This window comes from Columba livia, chromosome 1, assembly GCF_036013475.1.
Source record: "Columba livia isolate bColLiv1 breed racing homer chromosome 1, bColLiv1.pat.W.v2, whole genome shotgun sequence".
Lineage (NCBI taxonomy): Eukaryota > Metazoa > Chordata > Aves > Columbiformes > Columbidae > Columba > Columba livia.
The window spans coordinates 147,473,252-147,499,764 of NC_088602.1; the positions used below are offsets into that span (position 1 = coordinate 147,473,252).

Sequence of the window (26,513 nt, forward strand, 5' to 3'; positions counted from 1 at the left end):
CACAGGCTAACGAGAGTCTTCCCATGGTGAAAAATTATTTTGAGACAAGGAGGAAGTTTTCAGCTGCCAAACTAAAACTTTTAGGAGAAACTGGGACCTCTTGGACCATTAGAACTTTTGGGAAATCTGTGTATTTCATCAAAATACTTTGTGCTTGTGAACATTGGGCCAGAAAGGAGCACAGGGGAGCTGGTGGTTCAAACAAGAGAAGAGAAGAATTTGAGAACTCTAGAAATAGAAGCCTCAGTAATTTCTACACAAACAAGGTTTAATTCCCAAGAGCTCCAAGAGTAATTTGACTTTATTATATAACAGGGATAAAAGCATGACCACCTTTCTCTAAAAGTTCCTGCTTTTTAGGATTCATCTATCCAATTTCTCTTGAATTGACTTCCTTTTCCAAAGTCAACTTTTATACCAGAAGGAGACATCGCTGGCTTCGGTGAGGCTATGTACCAAATGTTTTCCATTGACTTTAATGAAAGTTGTCACTGACTGCTGTGCACCCTTTGGAAAAGTCAGTGGTTTTAAGCTGGTTTGTGTACAGATCTAATCAGGATTCCAAGATAGAAGAAGACCAATTTATTCAAATTTTACATTTAGTAATTTCATATGTTAGCTTGCTCTGGGGCCTCTGAATCATGTGCTCAATTGTACTGACAAGGAAGTAGCTTATTATTTTCATCCTGAAAAAAAGCATGGTGCTGTGGGATAATGGCAGAAAGTACATGACAGGATTTTCAAAGGCTTAGTTACAGGCTAAAATCTCAGGGTGGCCTAAAAAAACTCTTGGTCCACTTTATATGATGAAATTTAATAGGGAAATGCACAGCTAGGGAATTAACATGGAAGAATCAAAGTGGAAAATGAGAGACAGTATATTTACAAGATGTCTATTTTAAATTCAGTCTTGATCATCACTGCCATAAAACTCACATCTTTGTGTTCTATAAGCAAAAAGGTGGTGCTCTGAGTTAGTTTTTGTCTCTTCTTTAACAGAACACACTTGAAACACACTTGAACTTGTCTGTTAACAGCAAATCAGTTCACCTTGATTTATTCTAGTTTCATCTGCAGAATTTGTCCAATGTATTTCACATACATACGGAGGCACATGGGCAAGAACCTCTTGATGGGCACGTGCAGCTTGATATGAGGATTTTCGCTTGTTGTCAAGAAGCAATTAAGAAAAAACACAAGGTGCTCGCATGGGATCTAAGATCATCTAAGCAAAAGCTGTGAAAGTCACAGGCTGGAAAATGAAACCTTTATCCATTTAGTTGCTCTGATATCAGTTGGTGGTTTGAGACATCATACAAGCTCATTTGAGACATGCAACCTGGTTGAATTTTGCTTTCTATGCATAAATACAAGGGAATAAAAGCCGGTGTTGTAAAATGATTTATTGTCTGTCAAAACTTCATCTAAAGAGGAAGAAAGCACAATGTCATCTACTTTTATCATTGTCCACTGATGTGGAAAATAATCATCTGGTAAGAAAAGATTAGCTGCGGTGCCAACAATTGTAGGTATTTCACAAGGTCACCTGATAGGTGTTTCACAAGGAGTTAGGGAGCTGTGATTTATTCTCTTTCACTTGGGGACAGAAGGACGAAAAAATTGCTTTTTGGTGTTCACTGCACTTCCAGTTTCTTTTCAGGGAAAAAAAGCCTACATGTACCCAGCTTCAGAGGATCCAGAACATGGTTTGCTTGGACACGAGTGACAACAACTCCCAGCTGTATGCTGTGCCCAATGCATGCTCTATAGAAAACAGCTCCAGCGGCATTTTTCTACCTTGCCATATTTTGAAGTAGCTCATCCATTGGTCTTAATATAAACACTACAGTTTAATGACACTTACTAAAAGATCTTTGTAAATAATGTCAGCTTTGTTTTTGTTGTGTGGTTGTTCTCATCTTCACAGAGAAGCTCAGGTTGCAAAATGCTGTATGGGTCTGTGCTACAGATGTCAAGTTTGAGTCTATAATTAGCATGCTGCCTAGAAAAAATCTTCTGGGACATTAGTTCTCACATTGGGCTGAATCACTCCTGCAGTCCTCAGGCAAAAATCCTACTGAAGTTGCTGGGGATTTTGCCTGGGTAAGGACTTGGGCCTCAATCTGTTTCATCTGAGGTCAGTAACAAAACATGCAAGTGTCAGCACTTCAAAATGTTGCCTGATGTGAGGTCTTGATGCGCCAGAGACTTCTTTGTGCTCACACATTACTTCAATATTGTGTAACTGTCATCCACCAAAGGGAGAGCGTGAGATATTCAGAATCTGAAATCGCTTACCAGGACTGAATAGTTCAGCTAGTACTGTTTTCCCAGTGCCTAATTCCACTGGCTAAAATACAGTTTCATGTGGCATAAATTTAATGTACTGTCATTACAAGGGTTTTGCTTCCATACCTGTACTTAAGGAAATGTGGGATCGAACCCAGACAAACTTTTATATCCTAAAAATGGGAAACCACATATATAAGAAAAGAATGAGAAAGCATTTATGAGGCTTCATGGTGATGCTGTAGGTAGCTGCAGTGACACAGTACCTAGGGCAATGATATTCAGTGCTGTAGACAGAAGTAAAGCTGCTATTTAAAAGCATCCTTTTCATTGTGTAGGTTTCTGTGCAGGTGAAGTAACAAAAGAAAGATGATTTAGAGTGATTCTGCTTCCACTTTTGACCCATGTTCCATCAGTGTCAACAAAACTGTGATGCCAACATGTGACTTGTTGTTCTGGGCTCTTTTGCCTAATTTAAAGGCACAGAAAGGCTAAACGACGTTTCCAAGGTCACCCACCCACTCAGTGTCAGTGCCAGAACATCTCACACCTCTGTTCTGCCCTCTAGACCAGAATTTTGACCTTGGTTTGTAACATATAAGGCATTTACTGGTTTGATGACGTGGTTTTGAACTATTTCCTTCCCTCAGAATTCACAGTGACCATCTTGATCACTTTAATAGATACAATTTTCTTGTTCTCCTGAATGTGTGGATGGTTCATTCTGTGTAAACTAACCAACAGGTTTGTTGTTTTATTAGTAATATAATTTAACGACTCAGCTTTTATCAAAAAGCAGCATTTAGGCTCATTGTTCTGTAGATTTCAGAGCTTCGCAGTTTTTCTTTCTGGCTGAAAGGAAGTTTTGATCTCGAAACAAAAAGCAGGCAACCTTTTGAAAACCTTCCTTCCTTTCCTTCTCTACTCATAGTTACTGCTGAGGGTAGGTAAATCCCATCTAATGAAATGAGATGTGGAAGCAGTTTAGCTCAAGCCTGCATTTTGTGCCAAAGCACAATATGGAGAAAATTATTTGTTTCCTTCGTTTGAATGGAGACCAAAAGAAGAATGAACTGCTGGTATTCAGGAAGCCTCAGAACAAAGCTATGGCCAATGTTACAATTTATAATTCTGCATTAATTTGTTCCAACATGGTATCAGAAGGCCTGATATTGTTTGGTGAAGTGGGAAAAGCATGTCTAGAAAGCAGAGCAGAGTAACTCTTCAGTTTGGAGGCGGTGGGCTGAATTCAGGCATGTGTCTGACTCCAGCAGCCAGCTTCTTGAGTGAGTGCTGGTGCATAGTGACAGCTCTGAGATAATTAACTGACCCTGAAAGGGTCACTGCAACGAGCATCTACCAAATCTCTGTGCCACTTCTACTACTGTTGCATGAAAGAAGGGAGGGCATTGTGGAGAGTAAACTCCAAAACTGTGCTAATTTCTGCCTGCAGGCTTAATTTTTATTCTTACTTCCCTTGGAGGCTTCAAAAGCTACATAAATTAGATAAGCTTCCAGGCTGCCGTAGTTCATATCTCAGAAATAAAAAGTCTTCTTACAACATCCCCTGAGACTGAAAAAGGTTTGTGGGGATTTACACACTCTTTCACTCTCTTGCAACTGAGGATCTGGCTTGTTTTGTCCAACTTACAGTTTTTTACAGTTTTTCCTTTCCCTGGTTCTTGTAACCTGGAGTGCAAACAACATTACAGTGAGAACTGCAGCAGCAGTGATGTGTGACCAGTTACAGCATTTAGAAGCTGACATTAATGTTGATAGGGCATTAAGTTTATCTGCTATAAAAGCTATTTCCCTAGCAAAGACCTGTCTGGTGAGATAACACCTCTGTTTTGCTTGCTGGAAGAGAGACTTATGTCTATGTAGGAATCCTCTTATAGTACTAATATTTTACAGAGAAATATCTCTGAAGGTAAAGCTTTTGAGAGAATCCATTGTTTATGTAGCTGGGGAAAACACCTTTCTGCAAATAAATTTATCTCCGTCTGCCCTGTTGGGAAGTACTTCTTGAAGCTGTCAAGATTTATCCTCTGACACCGTGATTCCATTTCTCAAGAAAAGACATTAGAGGAAACAGTCTGTGAGAAAACTGCCATTGCCATACCTTCTGACAAACTGAACGTTACTTCCCCTGGTTAGAACAGCACAGAAAGCATTCAGTACCAGGATCTCCACAGAAAATTTTAGGAAGACATGCCACAAACCTCCAAGTAATTTTTCAGATGCCTAACGTGTGCCCTTAAATCTTTATAAGTGGATTTAAAATTGTGGAGTATTCAATCAGTGAGAATCACCCATGATTAGTGTTTGAAAATCAGCTGTCATTGCGTACGGAGCCTTAAGAGTCTCTTTGTTGAGAAGAAAACATTGATGAGCCAGACTGATAGCCGCTGACACTCTGAGGATTTTTTAATGTGGTGTGAAGAATTGTTAAGAGAGAGGTTGTGATATGCAGTAATGGCAGCTGAGGGACATGGAACATGTGTTTGGAGTTAGAAAAATTATTTGGGATGAGAATTAGTTGTATTGCAGTAATGCCAGCTGAGATCAAAGCCACAGTGTGCCTGGGACTGTATATACTCAAATTAAGAGTATGTGTACGTACTTTTTACAGGAAAGCAAAACGAGTATACATGGGGTTCAACTGCCTAAACACACTTACCTGATGCCAGTTTAGACAGTTCAGCGTACCTAATACCTTCATTGTGGACTGACAGATAAAAAATAGCAGTTGGGGCTTGTACTGTTGTGGTGTGATAGTTGGAAGGGCATATCCCAGGTGAGATGTCAAAAATCCAAAGACATGGAGGAAAAATTTAGTGCAACTAGAACCTTCAATATGGATCTTGTAAGCAGAGTGTCTTAAACATGTTCTTAGTAGATAGAAGAATGCAATAGGACCAACTGTAATAGAAATTGTTCTGAGTTTTTTTACCCCTTGGTCTAAGCATGTATTCACTGTGAATTATCGACCTATCTCTTTTTCTTCTGTGATGTATTATGTATTATAACCTGAAGATTCTTGTGAAGAAAGATAAATACTGAGGTCCAGACCTTGTATTCCTTGGCCCAGACCAAGAGCTTTGTGTGGGATGGGGTCAAACTGGGAAGCCTCCAAGAGACCGGGACAGGCTGAGGGATGCAAGAGGTACATTAGCAGAACTTTCCTTGGGAAGCAGTCGCATTCTCCACCTTCCCTGCCCCTGACTACAAGGTAGCTTGAGTAGCCCATCACTTTCTTAAATGGATTCACAAGCAAGCACACAAAAAGGCAAATACAATAGTATTTTGTTTCAAATGCAAGTGGGGTTAGCAAGCTGACCCTGCTGTTCTGAAGGCAGCACAGCACAGCCATCCAATGAGCTGTAGCTGACAGGAGGTCTGTGATGTTGTGATGTCCCTGTGGCAGAGCTCGGAGACAAGGAGTCTGGGTGACAATACACAGCTGAACGTGTATGTATATTACTGAATTCAGCCTGGAGAAGAAAAGTCTCTGGGGAGACCTTATTGCAGTCTTTCAGTACTTAGAAGGGGCCTATAAGAAAGATGGGGACAGACTTTTTAGCAGGGGCTGTTGCAATAGAACAAGGGTAATGGTTTTAAACTAAAAGAGGGGAGGTTCAGGCCAGACATGAGGAAGACATTTTTTTACAGTGAGTGTGGCAAAACACTGGCCCAGGTCACCCAGAGAGGTGGTAGATGCCCCATTCCTGGAGACATTCAAGGCCGGGCTGGATGGGGCTCTGAGCAACCTGATCTAGTTGAAGATGTTGCTGCTCATGGCAGGGGGTTGGACTAGGTGACCTTTGAAGGTCCCTTCCAACCCAAACTATTCTATGATAGCCAACACTCATGCAGCTGAGAAGAACTGACAGCTGTGAATGGCACCCAGCCCTTCTCAGAGTTTTGGTGGGAAGCCTGGGACGCTTGCAGCAGGATGCCAGTAGAGGCACGGCTCTATCAGAGCAGCAGTCACACTCTTGCTCTGTGCCCACTCACTTCTGTTTATCAGGTGAGAAACTTCCCATCCACTCCAGTACAGCTGATGATAGGATAAAACTCTCTGGTTGTTTTTGCTCCTGGGAAGAAAAGCAGGTCTCTTCATCCCAGCTATCTCATCAACAACATCAAGCCTGGAGAGGTGGCGGGGGAAGGAAAATGTTTCCAACTGAGGAGCGGAACTGAAAATAGCTGTGGCACTGAGTCTGCCTGCTGATTGCAGCAGCTCTTCAGTTAGAAGGATTGTAGAGATAAATCAGCAGATTAGAGAATCGACCTTTCAGGTCTTGAGGCCTAAATTCAAATCCAACTTTAGCGCCCATGGGTGTTTGTAGCACTGCTCACACCCTCATTTCCATTTACAAAGTTCACAAATCACAGGATAATGCATGTAACTTCTCCTTGTCCACTTGAGGAAGGACTGCAGTCAGACATGTTCCTCCCAATGCAAACTACAGAGGTCTTGTAGTGGACTCAAGGACAGGTAACGTGGGAATCACTGGAGATCATGCTGAGGATGTTTCTGACTACATTAAAATCCCTAGGCTGAAGTAGCAGAAGGGTTAAACATCAGAACATGGATGCGGTGGCAGATCTGTGTGGATCCTCACAGATGTGCAGATCAAAATGTAAGTGTATTATGTAGTTGTTCGAAGAACCACGAGCAGAATAACAGGGCTATGCCAGGTCACGAATGACTTGCTTGTTAACACAGCTGTGTGAGGGAAGCTTGCATAACACCTGCCCACACTAAGCTTAGCTCAAGCTGTTGTTATCAGTCCCTCATTCTCCTGCATGCTAGAAGTATTTGCAAACTAGGAATCTATTATTTCAAGGCCACTATAAAATGCCTGTTTCTTTGGCTCAGGGTAATTGACCTGTTCTCAATGCCCTACTCAAGAGGTGTGAAAGCTTTAATTACAGGTTTGGCAAGCTGACTTTAAGGGCAGAACTCTTTAACTTCAATTCTTTGCTTTTCTCCTGGCTGCACAGTAACACACAGCCTGCCCAGCTAGCATGTCTCATGCTTCTGACTCATGATATTGTGATAATAGTGTCTAGTATCAGACTAGTCATTATGTTAGCAAAAGTGTCTGAAAGAACACCACATGCAGGAGCACCACACAAAATCACAAGAATTATATTTACTAGGCACTGAAGAAATGTAACAGACTAGGGTTTCAAAACAGAATTTTATGCACAGTGGAGAAGAGGAGAGGTGATTTCCATTTCAGATCATGAAGCTGAATAGAACCATTTCACTGTGATCCATCTACAGGGGTCTAGCACTTTCACACAGCCCTGGCTCCAAAGTGATCTAGATCTGATCTGTGTGTTGCTGTACCTGTCGATCAGTGAATGGAATTGCTTGGTTGTTTACCATCAGGGAAGGCATCATCCAGAAGCCTTCTCACACATCTCACATGAATACTGCTATCAGAAAATGTCTGCACTTGCTGAGAATTAATCTCTGTCAGGCACTGCCAGTGCAACAGGACTGCTCAGACAGTCAGGGCCTTGCTGCACTCTTTTCTTGATAATATTAATGCTTAAATATTTTAAGCAAGTCACTCCTAAATTAAGTCTTCCCAGATGCAGGAAGCATACACTGCTCTTCGAGCTTGCAGAGTGGTATTTCAAATGAAAATATTCAGTCACTTGTTCTTTCCCACAGTCCCTTCATGTGTGGCCCAGCCTCTGCCCAGTCTCTGCCCAGTTACCCTGCCTGCCCTTTGAAATTATACAGCCTGATTTCTCCCTCACATTCACTTTCCTTTGTTTTTGTGATGTTCTGCCAACAAGGGCCAGCTTCCAGGAGAATAGTTTCCTGCTTCAGTACCAGGCATAGTCCTCAGAAAGACCTAGCACAATTCCTGCCTCAGGTCTCTGGCTGCAGGCATGTGTGAGCTCCCTCCAGGAAAGATTTCCATTCTGAGCTACCAGGGCATGACTCCCCACCCGCTGCACCATCCGAACAGTCCCTGCTGTCCTCACATATCCTGTTATGTGCTCTAGCTCACAAACCGTAGGTCTCTCACCAGGTTTTCAGGCATCACACACCTTGAAATGGCTTATGACACACAGGAATGTCATAAAACAGCTAGAGCTGCATCTCAGTCGCTTTGAAGCATAGCAATCTAGGTGGTAAGCAGCACTCCCTGGAGAGTTTTTGATGACCAAAGCAGACCAAGTTGGAACTAGCTTCTGTAATTTTTTTTGCTTCTCCTGGATGCTGCATGGAAGATAGATTCATAAGGCTGTGAACTGGAAGAACTGAGATGCTTTTGCTGAAGTAGAGACCCTCATCAAAGTTAATGATTCACCACGCAGGGTGTATATTTGTATTGGTGGGCAGATGCAGAAGTTCCCCCATGCACAAGAATTTCAGGAAATACGTAGTCTGCTTTAAAACCACAATTGTGCTTGAAACTTACATGCTGGTTGTTTTCTTTAATAACAATGAGCAAAATATGAATAGAGTCATGATTATTAGAGGGACAAAAGCCATCAAACCAGGAGGGATTTTTTTTCTTTCTGTTGTCAGTTTTGCTGTCTTGAGGGCACTTTCTTTGTGGCTAGTTATTTTGTTCATGATCAATGTTTGTATCACTTCCCAACACACCATATACAGTGTTTGCATCTCTCATACTCATTTCTAAGGCGCCTGCCAGACCAGAATTCAATAATAGAATCCTTAGGGTTTTCAAGTGAGATGCTCCTGTTTGTTGTTTGTGGGGTACACTCAAGCATGTATTTGACAACACTGCTGCTTGTCCAACCTTCCTCTACTAAAAATCGTAAAGAAAGAGAGACAAATATTGCAGAACCATTCAGAATGTGCTGTAGTGGTTTGTTCACTATCACAAAATACTGTTGAAAGACTCATAGAACCTCAATTGTTTTGCCTTTTTTTTTTTTTTTTCTTTTTAATGAATTGTTCTGAATTCTGCAGGGAACCAGAGGGGTTGTTTAGAAGTATTGGACTGACACCAGAAACTTACACTATAAACCATGTTTTGGCAAGTAAATGCCTTGCACTTTGGCACATTAGTTGTTGCTCCTAGCGAGGCAAACAATGCAAGTCATTTATCAGACAAGAAAGACAGTTTAGGATGCCATAGGAGGATCCGGATTCAGGAGAGAGACATCTTTCAAGATCTGTTATGGTAGCAGCTCTGTCACCCTGTGACCCAGCCCATCTGTCCCTCTTCACCCCCAGGGATTAAGAGAGCTAATTCCAGTGCACTTGCAGGCAAATGCTCTGCAGCGAACAGACTCCTATCATGGACTTAGATGCTTGCTCAACAGGGCAGCCAGGTACCCAGGGAGACTGCTTGGTTTGTCCTTTTTAGCAGAGAGTTACATGACTTTCTGTGAAGTCTGTTTTTGGATGAGTCCTATATCCTGTGTTTACAAGACGTTTGAGATACCACAGGGTTTGCAAAGAATACCTTTGCCCTTCAGGAAGGGGATTTTAATTTCTTCCTTTCAAATACAGAACAGAACATGTGTGAGGCATCTCTTGGCAGGGCCAGGAGTTTGACTGTGCCCGTTACGTGATCCTCTGGGCAATGTGTATTCCCCTCACTGGTTGAAATGAACAAATATTTCTGGAACACTGGGTGTTACTGTCAATATTGCTATAAAAAGAAGAAAAATGGCAGCTGTTTAAAGTCGTTGTGGAGTTTGTTATACTAAAGTAAGTCCTAAGAAGATTAATTAGTCGCAAGGTAATGCATTCGTAGGTGCTCAATAACCTGCATGTGATAATGACAGGTCTGTTAATCACATGCCTGCAGAGTTGATACATATTGCCATCTCTTCTGTTCCTCTTTGTGTATGGTATAAATTCACTTAGATATTTCTCCTCAACATCATAGGATGTGTGTGTGCATATGGTGACACTCTGGTAGGGGAGAAGGACATGTAAAAGAAAGTCTTTCTATATAAAAAAATAAATATTACCATTTATATTGTAAAATATATAATTTATCTATGAATGAAATGTTTGGTCATATGACACTCCATCTCAGTGTTGGCAATGTTTCCACTCTCTACTGCTCCATTCAGTAAACCATGCTACACTGCATCAGTCTTCCTTGATACTTCCAGTGCCCAGCCCGGTTTTACTGCAATGACAAGCCTTGTAACACCTTTGCTGTTGGTTTACTGGCATGATGATCTTTTTACCAGAAGCTTTGTTCTTTTTGACTGTAGTGGATACAACTGGCAATCACTTGATGGCTCTTCACTACTATCCTACATTCTGTGGCTGACCTTCAGTGAAAGTGTGAATCAAGCTCTCTCCTTCCAATTGCCTGATTTGTACATAACCCAAAATTAGGTTATACAAACCCTATATATTACATGTATTTAATGTAATATTGCGTGTAAAATACTTGTCTGTATGAGCATTGGCCCCTGAGCCCTTGGTAAGCATTTTCCAAGTATTTTCCTAATTTTTCTGGATTTTTTTTTTTTACTCTACTATATTTATTGATGCATTCTGTCTAACATTGGGAGGTATGTAACGACCAAGATCATACATATAGTTCATGTTTCCTTTTCTCTTCATCCGTGGAAGCTTTCCTATCGCAGAACTCCTTCTTAATACAAAAAAGGCAAAAGAGTTCCCCAGTCATATCTAGTATATTTTCCTGACAAAATCAGGTGATCTAGAGAAAATTAATCTTTTATCTCTGCAGTTTACTTTCTGCATGCTGCTTGCATTTAAGAACATACTTGTTGATTGTTCCCAAGACACGGTATGCATGTAGTAGAATGAAAGCTGTATCTTATTTAAATTAATGAATAAGATGAATGAGTGCTGCATTTCTGAAACAGGCAATGAGAAGAGGAAAGCTAGGCAATATTCAGGTATTAATTAAAATGAGAGCTCTCCACTGAAAATATGAGTTGATTGATATTCTGACAGCTGCCCATAGACTCATTCGTGAAATGATGGGCATGAGAGGCACCACGGGAAGCAGGGTTTTTACTGGAGACAAAGTCGTTCACTTGATGCACATTCTGTTAAAGGAAGCAGCCTGGATATTGCAATTTATTCTTGTTGTGCTTGATGGAAAAAGAAATCTTAAATCCCAGCTGGAGAATTCACAGGACTTCTTTGCTCTTTAGATTTGCTTTATAGTTCTGCAGTTTCACTTGGGAGACATTAGCATCAGTAATAACTACAGTACTTAGCACTTATTGTAATGTGTTTCATCTGCAGATCTCAGAGAGATCTGCAAGGTGAGTGCAGAATTATAATTCTCCTCTTAGGGAAACTGAACAGATACATAGAAAGGCTTGGTCATATGGCCAAGGTGACACAATAAGGTGACATGGTGGTGGAGTGACCACAGGTCCTTCTGACCTCAAATGCCAGAGTGGACAAAAGGGGTGATTTAGACCTGTATTTTGCAAAGTAATTCAATACCTATAGAAATTGGAGTGTTGGAGAACTTGGAGTCTAAGTGAGCAATTAGAAAACACAATCAAGTGTATTGTTGCTTTTCTTAATTTGAAAATCCACCACAGGTCTTTTTCAATATGAATGGGCATACTGTTGGACAGTCACACTGTTTCAAGTGAGCTACCTAACCCAAGGGCATAAGGTAAATGCCCAGCCTGTCCATACAGTTGAGGGACACACCAGTATGACATTCAGAAAACTGGTGATATGAATCTGTCTGCCTCTGTGGCCTAACTCAAACAGCTAAACTGGAAATGCGGAAGTCAGACAATGTGAATAATCTCCGACATATGCAGTTCTAAAACTAATGCCCAGATCTGCAAAGTCATGTAGTAACATGTCCCGTTAAAATCTGTGGAGAATTTGTGCTTTGTCTATGTTTGTGGAACTGGGCACCCTTTGCCCAGGCATGATCTTGTCTGGCTATTAAATTGTTACAGTATTAAAGTGGGATTCAGCAACAATTGTAGCAACATATAATCCATGGAGATAAATCTGAATATTGGAATTACTTCCACTGCTGAGATGACAAACATGTCATAAATGCAAGATGCAACAGTGGTAATGATATTTCTGAACTGGGAGCAAATTATTCTCCAAGTGTGTAAAGGAAAAATTATCTCAGGGCTGCACAGAAGGGTATTTGCTTGTGCCAGCTTTCTGTTTCAGAGGTTGGAAACCTGCAGTCTAATAGTTCATTGAATGTCCATGGGGCATTTTCTTGGAGGAGGGACATACGTTAGTGCAAGAGGAGAGCTGGTATCAATGCTTGGTGCCAGTGACATGGGACAGAGGCTCTCAAAGGGTCTTGCACATCTGTCTAGCCAGTCACAGGCTGCAGACTCTGTCCTTATTTCTCTCTGTTGGATCTCAGAGGTAGAATTAACATAACAAGAATAATTTCCCTGATTTATTTTTAAGGGAGCTCCTACATAGCTTTTGTTGTTGCTGCTTTAGTCGCTGCAGGAATGCTATGTAAGTAGTATAAAATTGGAGTTCAGGTAGTCCAGGAGAAAAAGGTTACATTCAGAGATAAGCCACACTGTGACAAGATAAAAGAAGTGCAAAGGCTTCAGAAGCAACTGTAGTACTGGTACTTATGGTTTGCACTCTGTTGAAACCATGAGATACTTGCATGCCTTTTAAAAGTTTTTTTCACTTTCCCTTAAGAAAATTTCTATGCTGTGCTACCTAAATAACATGTAATTAATGGGAAATTTCATCAACCAGAGTGAATTTATGGACGTGATGATAAATTAAAAAAACAGATTGCCATATAAGCAAAGCCACCATGATTTACCCCAGGAACAGATATGCTGGAACAGGCTGCCCAGAGAAGTTGTGGATGCCCCATCATCAGATGCGTTCAAGGTCAGGCTGGATGGTGCTTTGAGCAACTTGATCTAGTGACAGATGTCCCTGCTTATGGCAGGAGGGGTTGACTAGATGATCTTTAAAGGTCCCTTACAACCCAAACCATTCTATGTTTTTGTGAAATACATAATATCTTCTATGGCACCCATCCCTGCATTATTATTAGTGATTCACTGTACTGGTTCTGTTGAAGCGAACCACTCAGTCGGTGTGTGCGTTGCCCTGTTAGCTCTACTGCTGTACTGCTGCTCCTGCTGTCATCCGGCAAAGGCCAACTGCCTGATGGAAATGCTTTCTCTCCCCTTTGACAACCTGCAGTCACTTAGGATGGAGGGGTGAGGGGGCAGGCAGAGTTGTTCTCTGCTGTCAGGAAGTCACTTATATAAGACATTGGTATTTAGTTGCTTGACCTAATACCTTAGGCTGTTAGGTGGGCAGGTGAATAGTATGCACAGGGATCAATTGCTGCCTTGCCCATGCTGCAGTTTGGACACCGAAGCATTTTCAATGCAAAGTACATGGTGGTGGAAGGTTTAGTGGTCTTCTTGAAGGCTGGGAAGTGTGGAGGTGGGGAACCCACAGAGAGGCAATGTGTCCTTTACGTCTGGCAGAACCAAGCCCCTTGGGGATCTCTGATTTGGTTACAAGCAGTGGATTTCTTGAAGCTGACACGGAACTGTTCCTGTAAGAGTACTCAAGTCACTGAACACACATGGCACAGGAGGTGAGGCATGAGGATTTCCACTACTAAGATGCTCTGTGCCCAGGTGGGAGGAAATCTGCTTTTGCCTCTTTTTTGCTTTTGTCTCAGCTCCCAAAATTACAAGGAGGAAGTAGCCAGTGAGATGGCATAGTCTGTATACCATGGTCCTGAATATAACTCTGGTCTGGACTAGAACCCACCATTTAGAAAAAACATCTCTTCCTGATTAAAACATTCCTGTGATGGATTTACCACCAGCATTCTTCGTACGTGGTTCCAGTAATTAATTACCCGGACTGCAAAAAATGCCTGCCTGCTTTCTAGACTGGATCTGGGGTGTGGGCACAAGGTCTGTGTCTCTGAGAACTGAGTCAGATAAAAAAGCCATCTGGGCAGTATTTGATTTATTTCCTCGCATGTTCAGTCCCAGTTTATACACACCTCTTCTGCAGCATCTTCAATTTTCAGGATATGTTAACTGGCCTGAATGGGTCTCCCAGCATCTGCACTTATGATTATCCCCTGATATGGAAGCTGATGTGAGGTGCCAGGTAAAATAAGTGATTGCCCTGATGAGAGCATACCATGTTGGGTATTACTGTCCTAATCTCCTGTCTGTCCTGACTTTAAACTTCTAGGCCACCATTCCTCTTATACTTGATACCATCTTAATACTCTTTATTGTCCTTAACTTTTTCCATCAGTGCAGTGTAATGAATGTCCGTGAGCCAGTGCCAGCAAGCTAGCCTGAACCACAGGAGTCTCTTCAGCCCCCGTGCTGCTGCATCTGCATCCCTGGCTTTAACTTAGCTTTCTGCAGCAGTAAGATTCGGGAAGTGTGAAGTATGCCCTAAGACTTCCCTGTGCATGCACTTCTGATCTGTGTGGGCTGAGGACCTTTGTGCATAATAGGCAGAGGATCAACAATAAATATTGCCATGAAAAGACATGCAGGACATCAGAGGACAAGTGCCATATGTAAACTCAAATGGAAATTATGAGACATAGTCTAGAGGTATCCTAGTTTGGGTAAAGCAGTGTACATCTGAGTGTTGGATGAAGATTATTTATCTCCAGAGAAGAAGAGAGAGAGAAATGTGATTACCCCAACAACTTTCCTTCAGGGGCTCTGACAGTTTTGAAAGAGTTTCTAGATACTGGAGCAGTTAAGAAGGGAAGCCAAGGAATCTCATTCAAAAACTGGCTAGTCCAGGTTCTGACCACAGGGGTCAGGAGGTAACCTTGTGATAAATTGTGAACACCTTAGTCTCATCAATTTCAGTAGGTCAGACAATCAAACAAGATGAGTTTTGCCACTTATATCACCAGAAAAAGGATTTTACCCATAAACTTAAATTCAACTTCATGTTCTCAAAAGTCACTTATAAAAAAGAGCAGAAAGCAAGGAAGAATTATCCTCTGATGATCTATTATAATATTACATACTTCCATATACCTTTGGTTTTAATCTTGTACTTTTAATTCACGTTATGAAGTTTTCAGACAGAAGTGGATGTCATGTGTAAGCTGAGTTCCTTGTTTTTTTCTTTTGCCTGTCACTGGCTGCATGTTCTCTATTGATGTCTTGTTCCTGGTACTTGCCACTGATCCTCTTGTCTATGAAAGGAAGCACTCCAGCTGGCTTGCCTGATAAGAAGAAAGGAAAGTTTGCTTGGTTTAGTCACTCCACAGAAACCCATGGTAATGTTCCACTGCACTCTGTGTCCACACTGCATATATCTCTGTGTTCGTGTCTATATATCTCTATACAGACTGACATATAATGTTCTTTTGTATACTTCTGCATGTGTGTGCCTTGCTTTTTCCGTTGCTTGTGCAGTGTCCTCTTCATGCACTCAAGATAATAAGCTGCCCTGCAAATCAATCTCTTGCTAATGTCTTCAATATTGTTTTCCATTTGCAAATAAGCTCAAATACATCTTGAAAGTGCTTTACCTCATCTTCAAAGACGACTTGCGAAATATCAATGTTTTGGATTTTTCCTGAAGGGTTTAGTCTGGAGTGAAAATTTTAATTATGAATGTTGTTTTTTCTTACAGCTTACTTAACTGTTTCATGCGCATCAAAATATGAATTCAGCTGATTCCTTAATTAGTCCTTCCAAACAGACAAGATTATGAAAACATGTAGTCTTTGGAAAGGAACAGACACTATTAGAGTACAATATTTCATAGTTATGTCAAGAGTACTTGAGAGTCCATTATTTCATATAGTCCTGAGAGCACAACAGAAGAACTTTAGATTTCCCAGGACGTATGTTGTAGGCATGTGAATTGTTGCGATGAGATAAAGGAAAGATAGTTCATTTTGAGGGGCATTACTACCATAATGCTTTCATAAGCAGGAACCCAGGATGTCTTTGGAAGAAAATTTTGATATCTTTCTAGCCTCTGGAAGAAGACTTGTTCCCATGGCCCATTAAGCGTCTGCCCAACTAAAATGCAGAACTGATTTATTACTATCCTTTTGTGCCAAGGACCCACAGATAGATATGTTCTTAATATTGAGTAACATATTCTCACAGGCTGTTAGAAGCTTCTCCAACAGCTAATAGTGCATGCTCTGAAGTCTCATCTGAGATATATATCAAAATTTTGATACAGGTCATGTTCTGAAGTTCTACCAGGCATCTGAGAAATCTGTTTAACTACTCCATCATTCAGTTTTAAGTATAATTTTTTCATTTGTTTTGTGTATCTGAAAAGGCAGGGGGAGGAAGACACATATTGGATCCTATTCATTCTCCGAACTTATGCTGAATGATTATATATTAAGGATTTATTAGAGCTCATATAAGACCTAGGAGCAACCAGTGGAATGGAATTGTGATTTTTTTTTTTATGATCTGTAGAAAAAATTATTGAGGTTTGATAACAGATAAGATATGTGACAGGTCCTTGAATCCAGATGTGATAGGTTCACATCTAGGGTTGCTTTCATTTGATGTTTGTTCCATGACACCTCTTTAAAAGCCTAGGAGATTCTGTCTGGTTCTTAGTTGGTGGGTGTCAACATAAAATCTCCACCATATTTCATACTCATTAGCTCCTTTTTTGGTAGGATCTGAATGGGTCAGAGAGTCTGAATTCCCCTCTTATCCTTATAGGTCAAGTTTATAAGCATGAGGTTGCAACATCTTAATGGTTAGTACCCATCAGTGTTGTTTATTTGGTACTTGCTAGCGGAAGCCATTATTCTGAATACCTGTCAACCTTATACTTTTAATTTGCATTCTACTCATCACACAAGAGATTGGGGAGGGCAGTGAGATGGTTGGGCTGGTGCAAGTAAAGGTGCATTTTTTCAAATGTCCCATTGAATCAAGCAAAAGCTTATTTGTTGGTTTTGCCAGGTTCTCTAATTTTGGTTCTCAATGCTAAAATTTCCAGGCACTAACTCTGAAAGAAAGAGAGCAACTGCTTCTTTCCTTTTTTTTTTAGCCTTTGAGCAACCCATGTATATTCCTAAAGTCTACCTGCCCAGCCTGGCCTGTGCAAGGGTCCACTAGACTTGGCCAGCAAATTGCTTAATCCTCAGGAGCTGCCACTGAGGGTCTTCTCATTAAGCCAGTTCCTTCACTCATGTGATTCATTAATAGATGTGCCACGTTCTCATGGACAACCTTCTCTTTTTCTTCCTCTTGACTCTTACAGTGAGCATGCCCACCAGTGAGACTGAGTCCGTGAACACAGACAACGTTCCTGGAGCAGATATGGAAGGCGAAAACTGCGGTGCTAGGCTAGCGTGAGTACATATACACAGATATATGTAAGTAGGGATTGGATTGAGCTTGGTGGGTTAAAGCCAGGGCAAATGTCAGACTTTTTAAGGGGAAAAAACCCACAATGGATGAAAGGAGAGAGTGCAGAAGATATGTGGATCCCAGTTCTTATCTTAATTGCAATGTAAACTCTCTCTGGGCAGTGGTGGAGATCCTCTGGGTTTACATAGATGTAAATAAAGTATAGAATGCCTGGGATAAACAGGATAAACAGATCTGGGTTTGCATAATAGCTAAAAGAATAACTGATGGATAACAGTGTTCTTATTTTAAAATTCCTCTTTGGTGATAGATAATTAAATCCAGGATATGTAGAGCAAAGAGTGGAAATGACTGGTCTATTTAAATTTCTCTAATGATACTTGTACACTTTACAATGTCTTGTAATAGAAATACGTGGATGATAATGCCCATCCTACAGCCTGAATTACACCCTTCAAATGCTGAACACTATACTGTAGTGACAAAGGAATACATATTGGGAGGGAGTAATTCCTCCTTGAAATTGCATCATTGTAGTTAATGGAGATGATCAAGAATATGTGAGATAGCATGTATGGAATACCATATTATATGGTGTATTTTTTAGCATCACAGAGAGCAAGAGGAGTCCTTTCTTCGCTTTTGCACAAGTTGAACAAAAACAGACTTTATGCTGTAGAGGGGATACGTTAGTCCCTCCAAATTTCCTTGAAAATTGGGCTAAGCCTATCAGTGCTATAGCCTGTACCACTCTGGAGTATTTTGAGGCTCTGTCCTGTCCTTGGGCATACTTTGAGCCCTTCAGTGTTGGTCAAATTCTCCTCATAAGTACATAAAAAATGCTCTATTTTGTCAGACCTGTGGTCCAGCTGGCTCGGTGTTCAGGTCTTGACAGTGACAGGAGGACAAGTGTGCAAGCCTGGCCATTTCCTACTTTATAGTTCTCTTTTAGTGTTCCCAAATTCGTGCTTCTTGAATTAGAGGTGTTAGAGGACACTCTTCTGCTTCTGCCTGTAGTGGCCATTTGTGGACCTGTCATCTATGGATTTATCTGAACCCACTAAGGCTGTCTGCCCTCACAGCCTCTGTGGCAACAGGTTTTGGAAGTTCACTACCTGCTGTGTAGACAAGTACTTTCTCATCTGTTTCAAGCTGATCTACTACTACTTTCAGTCAACCTCCTCTCCTTCTACTACTGTGAGATTTGGTGATCAACAACTCCACATTCAGCTTATCTATCACTTTCATGACGTTGTAAACCTTGATTGTATCTCCCACACATACCCTTGGCCTCCTCTTCTACAGACTGAAAAGGAGGAGATCTTATCTGCACTACAAGATGTGATGCATAGAATATGTTGTAAATTCAATCTGCTTTCCTGTATGTGTCAGCCAGCGACTCAGAAACCCCAGGAGAAATTCTTTATGATAGTTTTTCTTCACTTGCCTGCTGTTGCCTACATGCTGAGTGTGGCATTTTAGTATGGATTATGAACTCTTTTCTGAAAGAAAAAGACTAGATCTATTCACAGGGCTGAGGCAGTTGTAGCCCTCCCTTTAGCACCCCACCAAGTTGCTTGTGCTCTTGTCACATTACAGGAAGCAGCAGCTGGGTATGTGACCACTTCTTCCAGCTGGATCCAATTTGGAGAACCATCTCTATTCTGCAGTTATGGTTCCCAACACAATGGGCCCCCTGGTGCTACACAGTGCCAACAACAATGGAAACTGTTACTATAAAGTTGCATATATTTTTGATATTACAGCTTGCATTCATTTAATGTCCTTAATCCCAAGGGATCCTAAGGCACTTTATGAAATTTAAATGCAGGGATTGTTTTCACAACCTGAGAGTTCAGCCACTTTCAGGGTAAAATGTGACAGATGTTTAAAAACAAAGGGCACAAGTGTATAGGGAGATGTATGAGGGATAGCTTGTTTGGCACTGAAAGTGCATGGGGAATTTTGGCAAGCAGAACATAATTATCTTAGCTGGAATGTGGCCAGGAGAGCTGAAGTTAAACACAACTCTAAACATAATCATGACTTAGAATGGAGTTTAATTAAAATAGCCCAAGGTGCCCACAGGGGAATGGCAGTACTGTGGTCTGGCACTGCAGTCACTATGCTCCTGGTGCAAGGAGAAGGGATGGCTGTGTCCAACACATTTTAGTGAAGAAGACATTGGAAAATGACAGGAAAACAGAACTTCATTTCTTCTTCCTGTGTTATAAATGTTAAAACAGGGCTCTAAGTTCCACCAGGACATGTAAGATTCAGGGACATAAACAGTTTCTTTGCCACTTGCCACTTCATTTGAAAATGCATGATGTATAGTAGGGGAATTGAAGTCTGTTATTGAGAGGGTTTGTTTACCCCTTACCCAAGGACAGTTAAGATCCTCAAGGCCTCACTCAGATTGCTTTTAATCTCTAAGAGATGGATAGGCTTCTTCATCCAGAAAAATGAAAGGCTGTATGATTGTATTTGAAATTCTGGAGTGAGATACAAATTTTGCCAATGCTCCCTGCTTTTGCAAAATGTTTGTTTCAAACTTGTGGAGCTGCAGCTTCCTTAGTTATCGGTAAATTCAGATCTGCCCTTAATTCTGAGGCTTGGAATCCTTTCTGGTCTGTTTTGTTCCTGCATCACACACTCAAGCAGAGAGATAAACTAGCTTACCTGGTTTCAAGAAGTATTAAATCCTCTTCTTCTCACTGAGATCCTCATTTAAACCTCCCATAGACTATTATTCCTGCAGGAACATATAAAATGTAAGCAATAATTTATTTGAGTGAGCATCTTCTTGTATTGTAACCCAAACAGAGAATCAGAACTTGGCCTAGTGTTCCAGCATAGAGGTAATTCATGTGAGAAGTCAGTTGAGCTTTTCTAATAAGTTCCTCATCTAGTACTAATGACTTTGAGTAAGCATTAATAATTAGAGTCATGCCATCCTGCTTTATTCTAGCTGAAGATTAGGCCTGGACTTTTGAACAGTCATCTGCCCTCTGGGTTTTGGTTTTGGAGTTGAAATGGCTAGAAAAGGTTTTGTTCGATTTTTGAGTTTCATCTGTTGCGGATGAGTCTTTATTTTTACAAGCCTGCTAATGTCAGCTAATGGCCATGAGTCCCTATTGCCTTTCTATAAACACATTTTTTCCCAGAGGCAGCATTGGGCAAGTTGAAACCAGGCATAACTGAAGCAATAGGGAGATTTCAAGTCAAAGGTAATATATTTATCTATTTAGTGGCATCAGGCTGCTAGGGCATTTAACCACCCCAGCACCACCACCATGGTGACAGGCTGACCCTGCCATCAGAATGCACTCATGATAAAAGGAAAAAAAGTACCCAGGAGACTGAAAGAAAAAGCATTTTTATTGAGGGTAACTTAGAATTACTGGCTTTTCTCTCTGCTCTTATAAAAAGCTGTAGAGCTTTGAAACGTTGGGCCTGTGAATGACAGAAAAATCTGCTTGAGAAGCCAGGTTCAGGCATGTCTTTTAGAAAAGGAGATCTTCCCTGACAGCCTTTCTCAGCTCCACAGAGACATATGCTATGTAAGATCAGGAGAGTACCTCTCAAACACAAGCTATCTCCTATTGATGAATTGTCTCAAAGAAGCTTTTATTTCTATAGTATATATACTATAGAAACTGCCTTCATCAGCTGTGCTGTCTGGAGCAATGCCAATCTTCAAACCAGCAGAAGGAGTTTCAGGAGGAATCTAACATCTAATCTCTTTTTGCTTGTTTTCTATGTCCAGTTTCTTAGAACTAAAACCAAACAAAACAAAAACCTCATTCGTATTCATTACTGGTGTAATTCTGCTGCCATCAGGAGAGCTGTGGCAGGGACTAGTTCCCTTCCTAAAATGGGTGTTAGCTTTATCAGGCATCTGAATCTGAAAAAGGTTTTGTAGGGTTCCACAGGACATTGAAAAGCATCCCACAACTTTCACAGTCTATCATCCTTGTCATGGTATTGCCTTGTGCTGCACTGACATCTGCCCTGCAGTAGAAACACAACAGCTTTTATCCTCAAGGACAGCATTTGGAAGTGGAACTTATCTTACTTCTGATGTGTCACAGTTTTAATAACCTGTTGTCTCTGGGTACAAAGAAACATGCTTCCTCTGCAGCGAGCACTAGCGGGATAAACCAGAACTAGTAGCAATGAGTTTCTATTTATATGATAGCCTTATACCCAGGACTTTGCAATAGTGAGTAATTTCCTTGGGCCTCTGTGGTTACTGCTGTACAGGACTTAGATTCCTGAGTACAGGCTATTGCTCGTAATCAGTAGTAATCTGTTCTGTGCCTAATGTCAGCATATATAATCTTCCAATACAACCAGAATGTTGATTTTCTAGTACAACCAAACAGATCTGGAGTGCCATAATAAAGCTTACTTTTATATATATGGTATTAGCTTCTGTTGTGCAAACCAGTGTTCCATAGAGCCTCAATAAAAAAGTGAAGCACTTGAGCACAAATGGGAAGAGATCTTAAAATTATGTACTTTCACTGAAACAGTAAGCCACTTGGCATTTTCACCTTGGCCAGGATTTCCATACATTTGAGGGACAGTTCAATTGCTTTTCCACCAAAGAGGGTTGAAACAATGAAACAGGATAAAACAAAATGAACAACCTACCCTGACTTTCCAACCGAAAACAGTGTGTCCTGAAAATATTATGGACAATAGAAGCTTTTCATGGCAGCTGAACCATCAGTGATTTTCCCTTGGTGATTTTCTCATTGTGAACATAAATCCTATGCATCTCTTGCAATAATCAGCCTACGAGCCAGTGGTAAAGGCAAAAGAGTCTGTTCGCTTGGAGGTTCACTATAGTAGCTGCTAGTTTTCACCTAATGACAAGATAGCCACCTTCCATGAGGACCAAAGTCCACATCATCTCTGCCAAAAGCTTCAAAACCACTCCCGACTTCAGCAGGAAAACACACAGGATCGATCCACATGTGTCAGCCTCAGCTACTGCTCTCCAATTTATTATGAGCAAGGTGTTTTTGATATTCACAGTCAGCTTTAGATATGTATCTGAAGAACAATAGCATGCCCTTGTTGATGGGGAGTTATCTTCCTTTTTCAGATCCTGTGACAGGCCTTGCCTGTGACTTGCTACAGGGAGAGCAAGATTATTCACTAAATGCTGAAGTTCTGCTCTGTTTTCCCAGCCTGTTGAATAGCAAACCAGCTCAATTTTAAGCTAGACAGACCCAGTTTTCTTAATGATGTTCTATAGATTCTAAATGCTGCTGGCCAAGGACCACCTCTCTCTTAAAACCAGTGTTGCTTCCTTCAGTGCTTGTGCAAAAAAGGGCAAGAATGGAAAAAAAGAGGCGAGACATTGCTGTGTGGACTCTGCTGAAATTCAGTGATTGCCTCAGCAGAAGGATCTCAGTCCATGTCAGAGCACGAGTTATTCATGGCCAGTCATTTGTTTTGCTGGAAGCTTTTAGTTAATGGTCAGTTAATTGTGTTACACAGAAGGTAGTGGCAGAAGGAGGGAGGCCCTTCTGTCTGAGTTGCAGAGACATAGCTGAGGGTAGAATTTAGCCCCAACACTTTATTAGGCTGACAAATTATCAGGTATGCAGCATGCATTCCTTAAAAATTTCATGTCACTATATGGTCTTGTCCCAGTAATATGTGAAAAAAGGCCTCTGGGGTGGGCGTCTTCTCTTCAGGGCTGCCAGAATCCTGACTAGAAAGAATGAAATGTCATCAGCAGGAACAGAGAGAAGGGAAAAATGTAGTGCTGCCTGACCAGTAACTGCATGAATACATGGTATTGCATCAAAACAGAATCATTATCACACCAGGACTGTGTTCTCACAGTTCTAAAATCTGTAAGATTTGCATGGTGCAGCTCTTTGGATGTTCCCCAAAGTTGTGTATGACCCAGGGGCATAGCAAGTAAATTTCTGAGAACTTTTACTAGTATCCAAGGGCATGTTTAAGTCATCATGAAGATAGTTGCCTATAGGCAGGATCATATAGTGTAAATGTAATTGTGACCAGCATGCAAGATAATTTTGTGGTCATGTTTAGTAACTTCTACACCAGAAAACAACTATAACATGGCCTTTGCATCATGCTTGGAGAACTACAAGATTTTTCTAGAATTTTTTGTTGTGTGTACAATTATACAAAATCTTCAATCCGTGTTATACAACAGTGTCACATCCTTCACAAGCACATCATTCACAAGTTTCTCTTTTTTGGTGTCCACCACAAACAGAGAAATGAAGACTTTATCTCTCAGACTGCAGGATATCTTACTGTGTTTGAATTGTGCTGATCATCCTGAGTTTATATTGACAAAATATTTAAAACTATCTTATCTGTATGTGGTACATAACTGAGTAAGGTTAGAAGAGTTTTAGAGATTTTAAAAGACAGCTAACCAGACAGTAGAGGTTTGATTTTTGCGTTTGTCTTTCTAAATTATAATCTGAGTTACACAGTTCCTATGATACAAACACTCACTAGTGATCTGAATTGGTTTTTGAATAGGCTCCTATACCATGGTTTTAAACACTAATTTCTCAAGACATTCCAGAGTTGGACACAAATGGGGATACTCACTTTCTCCCAATAACATAAAGCTCCCAGGACACTAGGGATGCAGAAGGTCCATGTTGAAACTCAGCAGAGAATCTGGTCCACCCTGAACTCCAGGCAAGTGCCAGTATGGAACTTTCACAAAGAGGCCATGGCAAGGCCCAAATCCAGACTATTTGACAGCCCCTAGTGATGCCATAAAAGCATTTTTTTATATGACATTGTTAGCCCTAGTTCTGAAATACAAAGTATTCTTAATCATAAGGGCCATTTGGAAAACGTGTTTCAGATTCAGGCATAATGTTTTCAGAATCAGTTATTGTACAGTTTGTGTTTCCAAAATTCCATTTCACTCTTGGATTCTGCCTCTAAATATAAATCTCTTCCTCCTTCCTTGTCCTGTTCTATATATATAGCACACCCACATATGATAAAGCCTTCTGCCATAGCAGTAAGGCAAGGGAGCGGGGTGGGGAATACTGTAGCTAACCTGTGGGAGCAATGAATGCACTTGGCTGCTGTTCATAATGCTCCAAAGATATAATTATCACATGCATGATGAGTACTACACCTGCTACATCTCCTTTGCTTAAATAAATAAAAGATTCCTTAAATGCCACACAAGTCCCTTACTGGGAAAACACTAGCCAGAGGGGTCACCAGAGGACTTCACGCTCCCTGCTCTTCACCTTTCACAAGGCAGGTTCGCCATGACATCTCTCTTGCTCTCTTTTCCTACCCACCCCCAGCCTTTTCCTGTGAAAGTTCTCACCATCTCCAGTTCAGTGCCCATCTTCCTCCTTCATTGTGATTTTTTTCTTCTTTTTCTTTGCCGTGTCCTTGTCTGAGCCTTCTTTCTTGTTGCCTGTAGATCTGATCCATTACAGTTTGTAAGGTGTGCTTATCAAGCAAGAATTCTCAGTGAGAAGCTGGGATCGCTTTAACGCTAAGGCTGTGCTCTGTTTGGTACTTCACTCCTCATCCTTGTTAAAGCTCGCTTTGTCTTTGCAGCATAATTCAACATTCTGTTCAGCCAGTATATTATTTCTCCTTTATCTAAGGAGTTTTCGTGTGTGTCTGTAACCACACTGCTGCCTAGTATGTGGCCCAGACAAACTGCCTGTGACACAGCAGGAATGATATCTTCAGTGAAAAGGCTTTTTTTAAATTATTTTTTTGGCTTGGACCATCTGCTGGTGAAATGTTCATATCATTAAAATCTCTTCCACATAAGGAAGCTAACCCATCACTGATTACTTGTCAGTGACCGATGTCCTCAAACAGGGACATGACCATTTTTAAGACTGCTACAGAAAGTAATGTTACATGCTTTGAGAATTACTTTGTCTCATGTCTACTAACAGTAAATCCATTTTTAAGCCAGTACAGTAAGACCTTTGCTGACTGTTATCAAGGATGAATCACTTTCCTATCTTAGAGGGAACCTTAGGAAATGCTTGAACCCAGCAGAAATGTCTTGTTTATAGTCACTCCCCAGATTCTCATTTATTCTGTTATTGGTAGTAGATTTTGAAGTGTCCTAAATCACCTCTGACTCATGTCATTTCATCCACATACCTTTATTTCTCTCTGTGTGCCACTAGGTATGTACCAAAAGGTAGCCAAGGACTCAAAAAGCTTTATAGGACATGTGTAAATCAGGGCAAGGTAGTGGTTGAAGAATTGTGGTCTATTTCTCACTGTGCCTGTGACTTCTCACAAAAGGTTGATGAGGCGAATAAATCCAAGTGCAGGGAATTAGATATCTAAACACATATATAGTGGGCACATGGCCAAATTTTCGGGAATGCTTAAGTCCCAAAATTTCATTGATAGCAGCAGAATCTGCTGTTGTTCAGACCCTTTTGAATTCAAGCCAATTTATGTAGATAAAAAAGACAAATAAGTGTTGGTATCTAAGTTTGGAAATATCTACCATGCAATGTTTTTCCTTCAATTGCTGGGCGGGGAAAAAAAGCATTATTTTCTCCTATGATTTCATAATGTTCCTATATATCCTGAAGTGACAGGTGATGTGTGAAATCAGCAAGTCTGTCTGTATGAAGTCACACATATTTTAATATAAGAAAAAAACCTAGTGACTAAAAGAAAAAAGAGTAATACTTGAAAAGTGAATTGGGTAGCAGATGTAGAGTGCCCCTAGCATTAGTCCAGACTTTTACCCAAGAGAAAAGCCAGTTAGTTCACTGATGTCTGTAGGTGGTAGAATCCAATCATGGGATGACTCCTGCTTTGTGACTCTCACTGAAAAACAAGAC

General features: G+C 40.9%; 1 protein-coding gene and 1 long non-coding RNA gene across 37 annotated transcripts in view; one reads left to right on the top strand and one right to left on the bottom strand.

The window, feature by feature from the left end:
* CACNA1C (calcium voltage-gated channel subunit alpha1 C) overlaps positions 1-26,513 on the top strand; it is a 492,189-nt gene that overhangs the window by 351,561 nt on the left and 114,115 nt on the right. For all 36 annotated transcript variants that reach the window (XM_065036455.1, XM_065036462.1, XM_065036245.1 and 33 more), the window contains one exon: positions 17,534-17,624. In XM_065036455.1, the coding sequence (XP_064892527.1) occupies positions 17,534-17,624 (91 nt within the window). The remainder of the gene's footprint in view (positions 1-17,533; positions 17,625-26,513) is intronic.
* LOC135575897 (uncharacterized) lies at positions 15,387-25,298 on the bottom strand. Its single transcript, XR_010467300.1, has 3 exons — positions 25,007-25,298; positions 20,326-20,398; positions 15,387-15,506 (listed from the first exon to the last, which is right to left on the bottom strand). It is a non-coding gene; the product is annotated as an uncharacterized LOC135575897 (long non-coding RNA).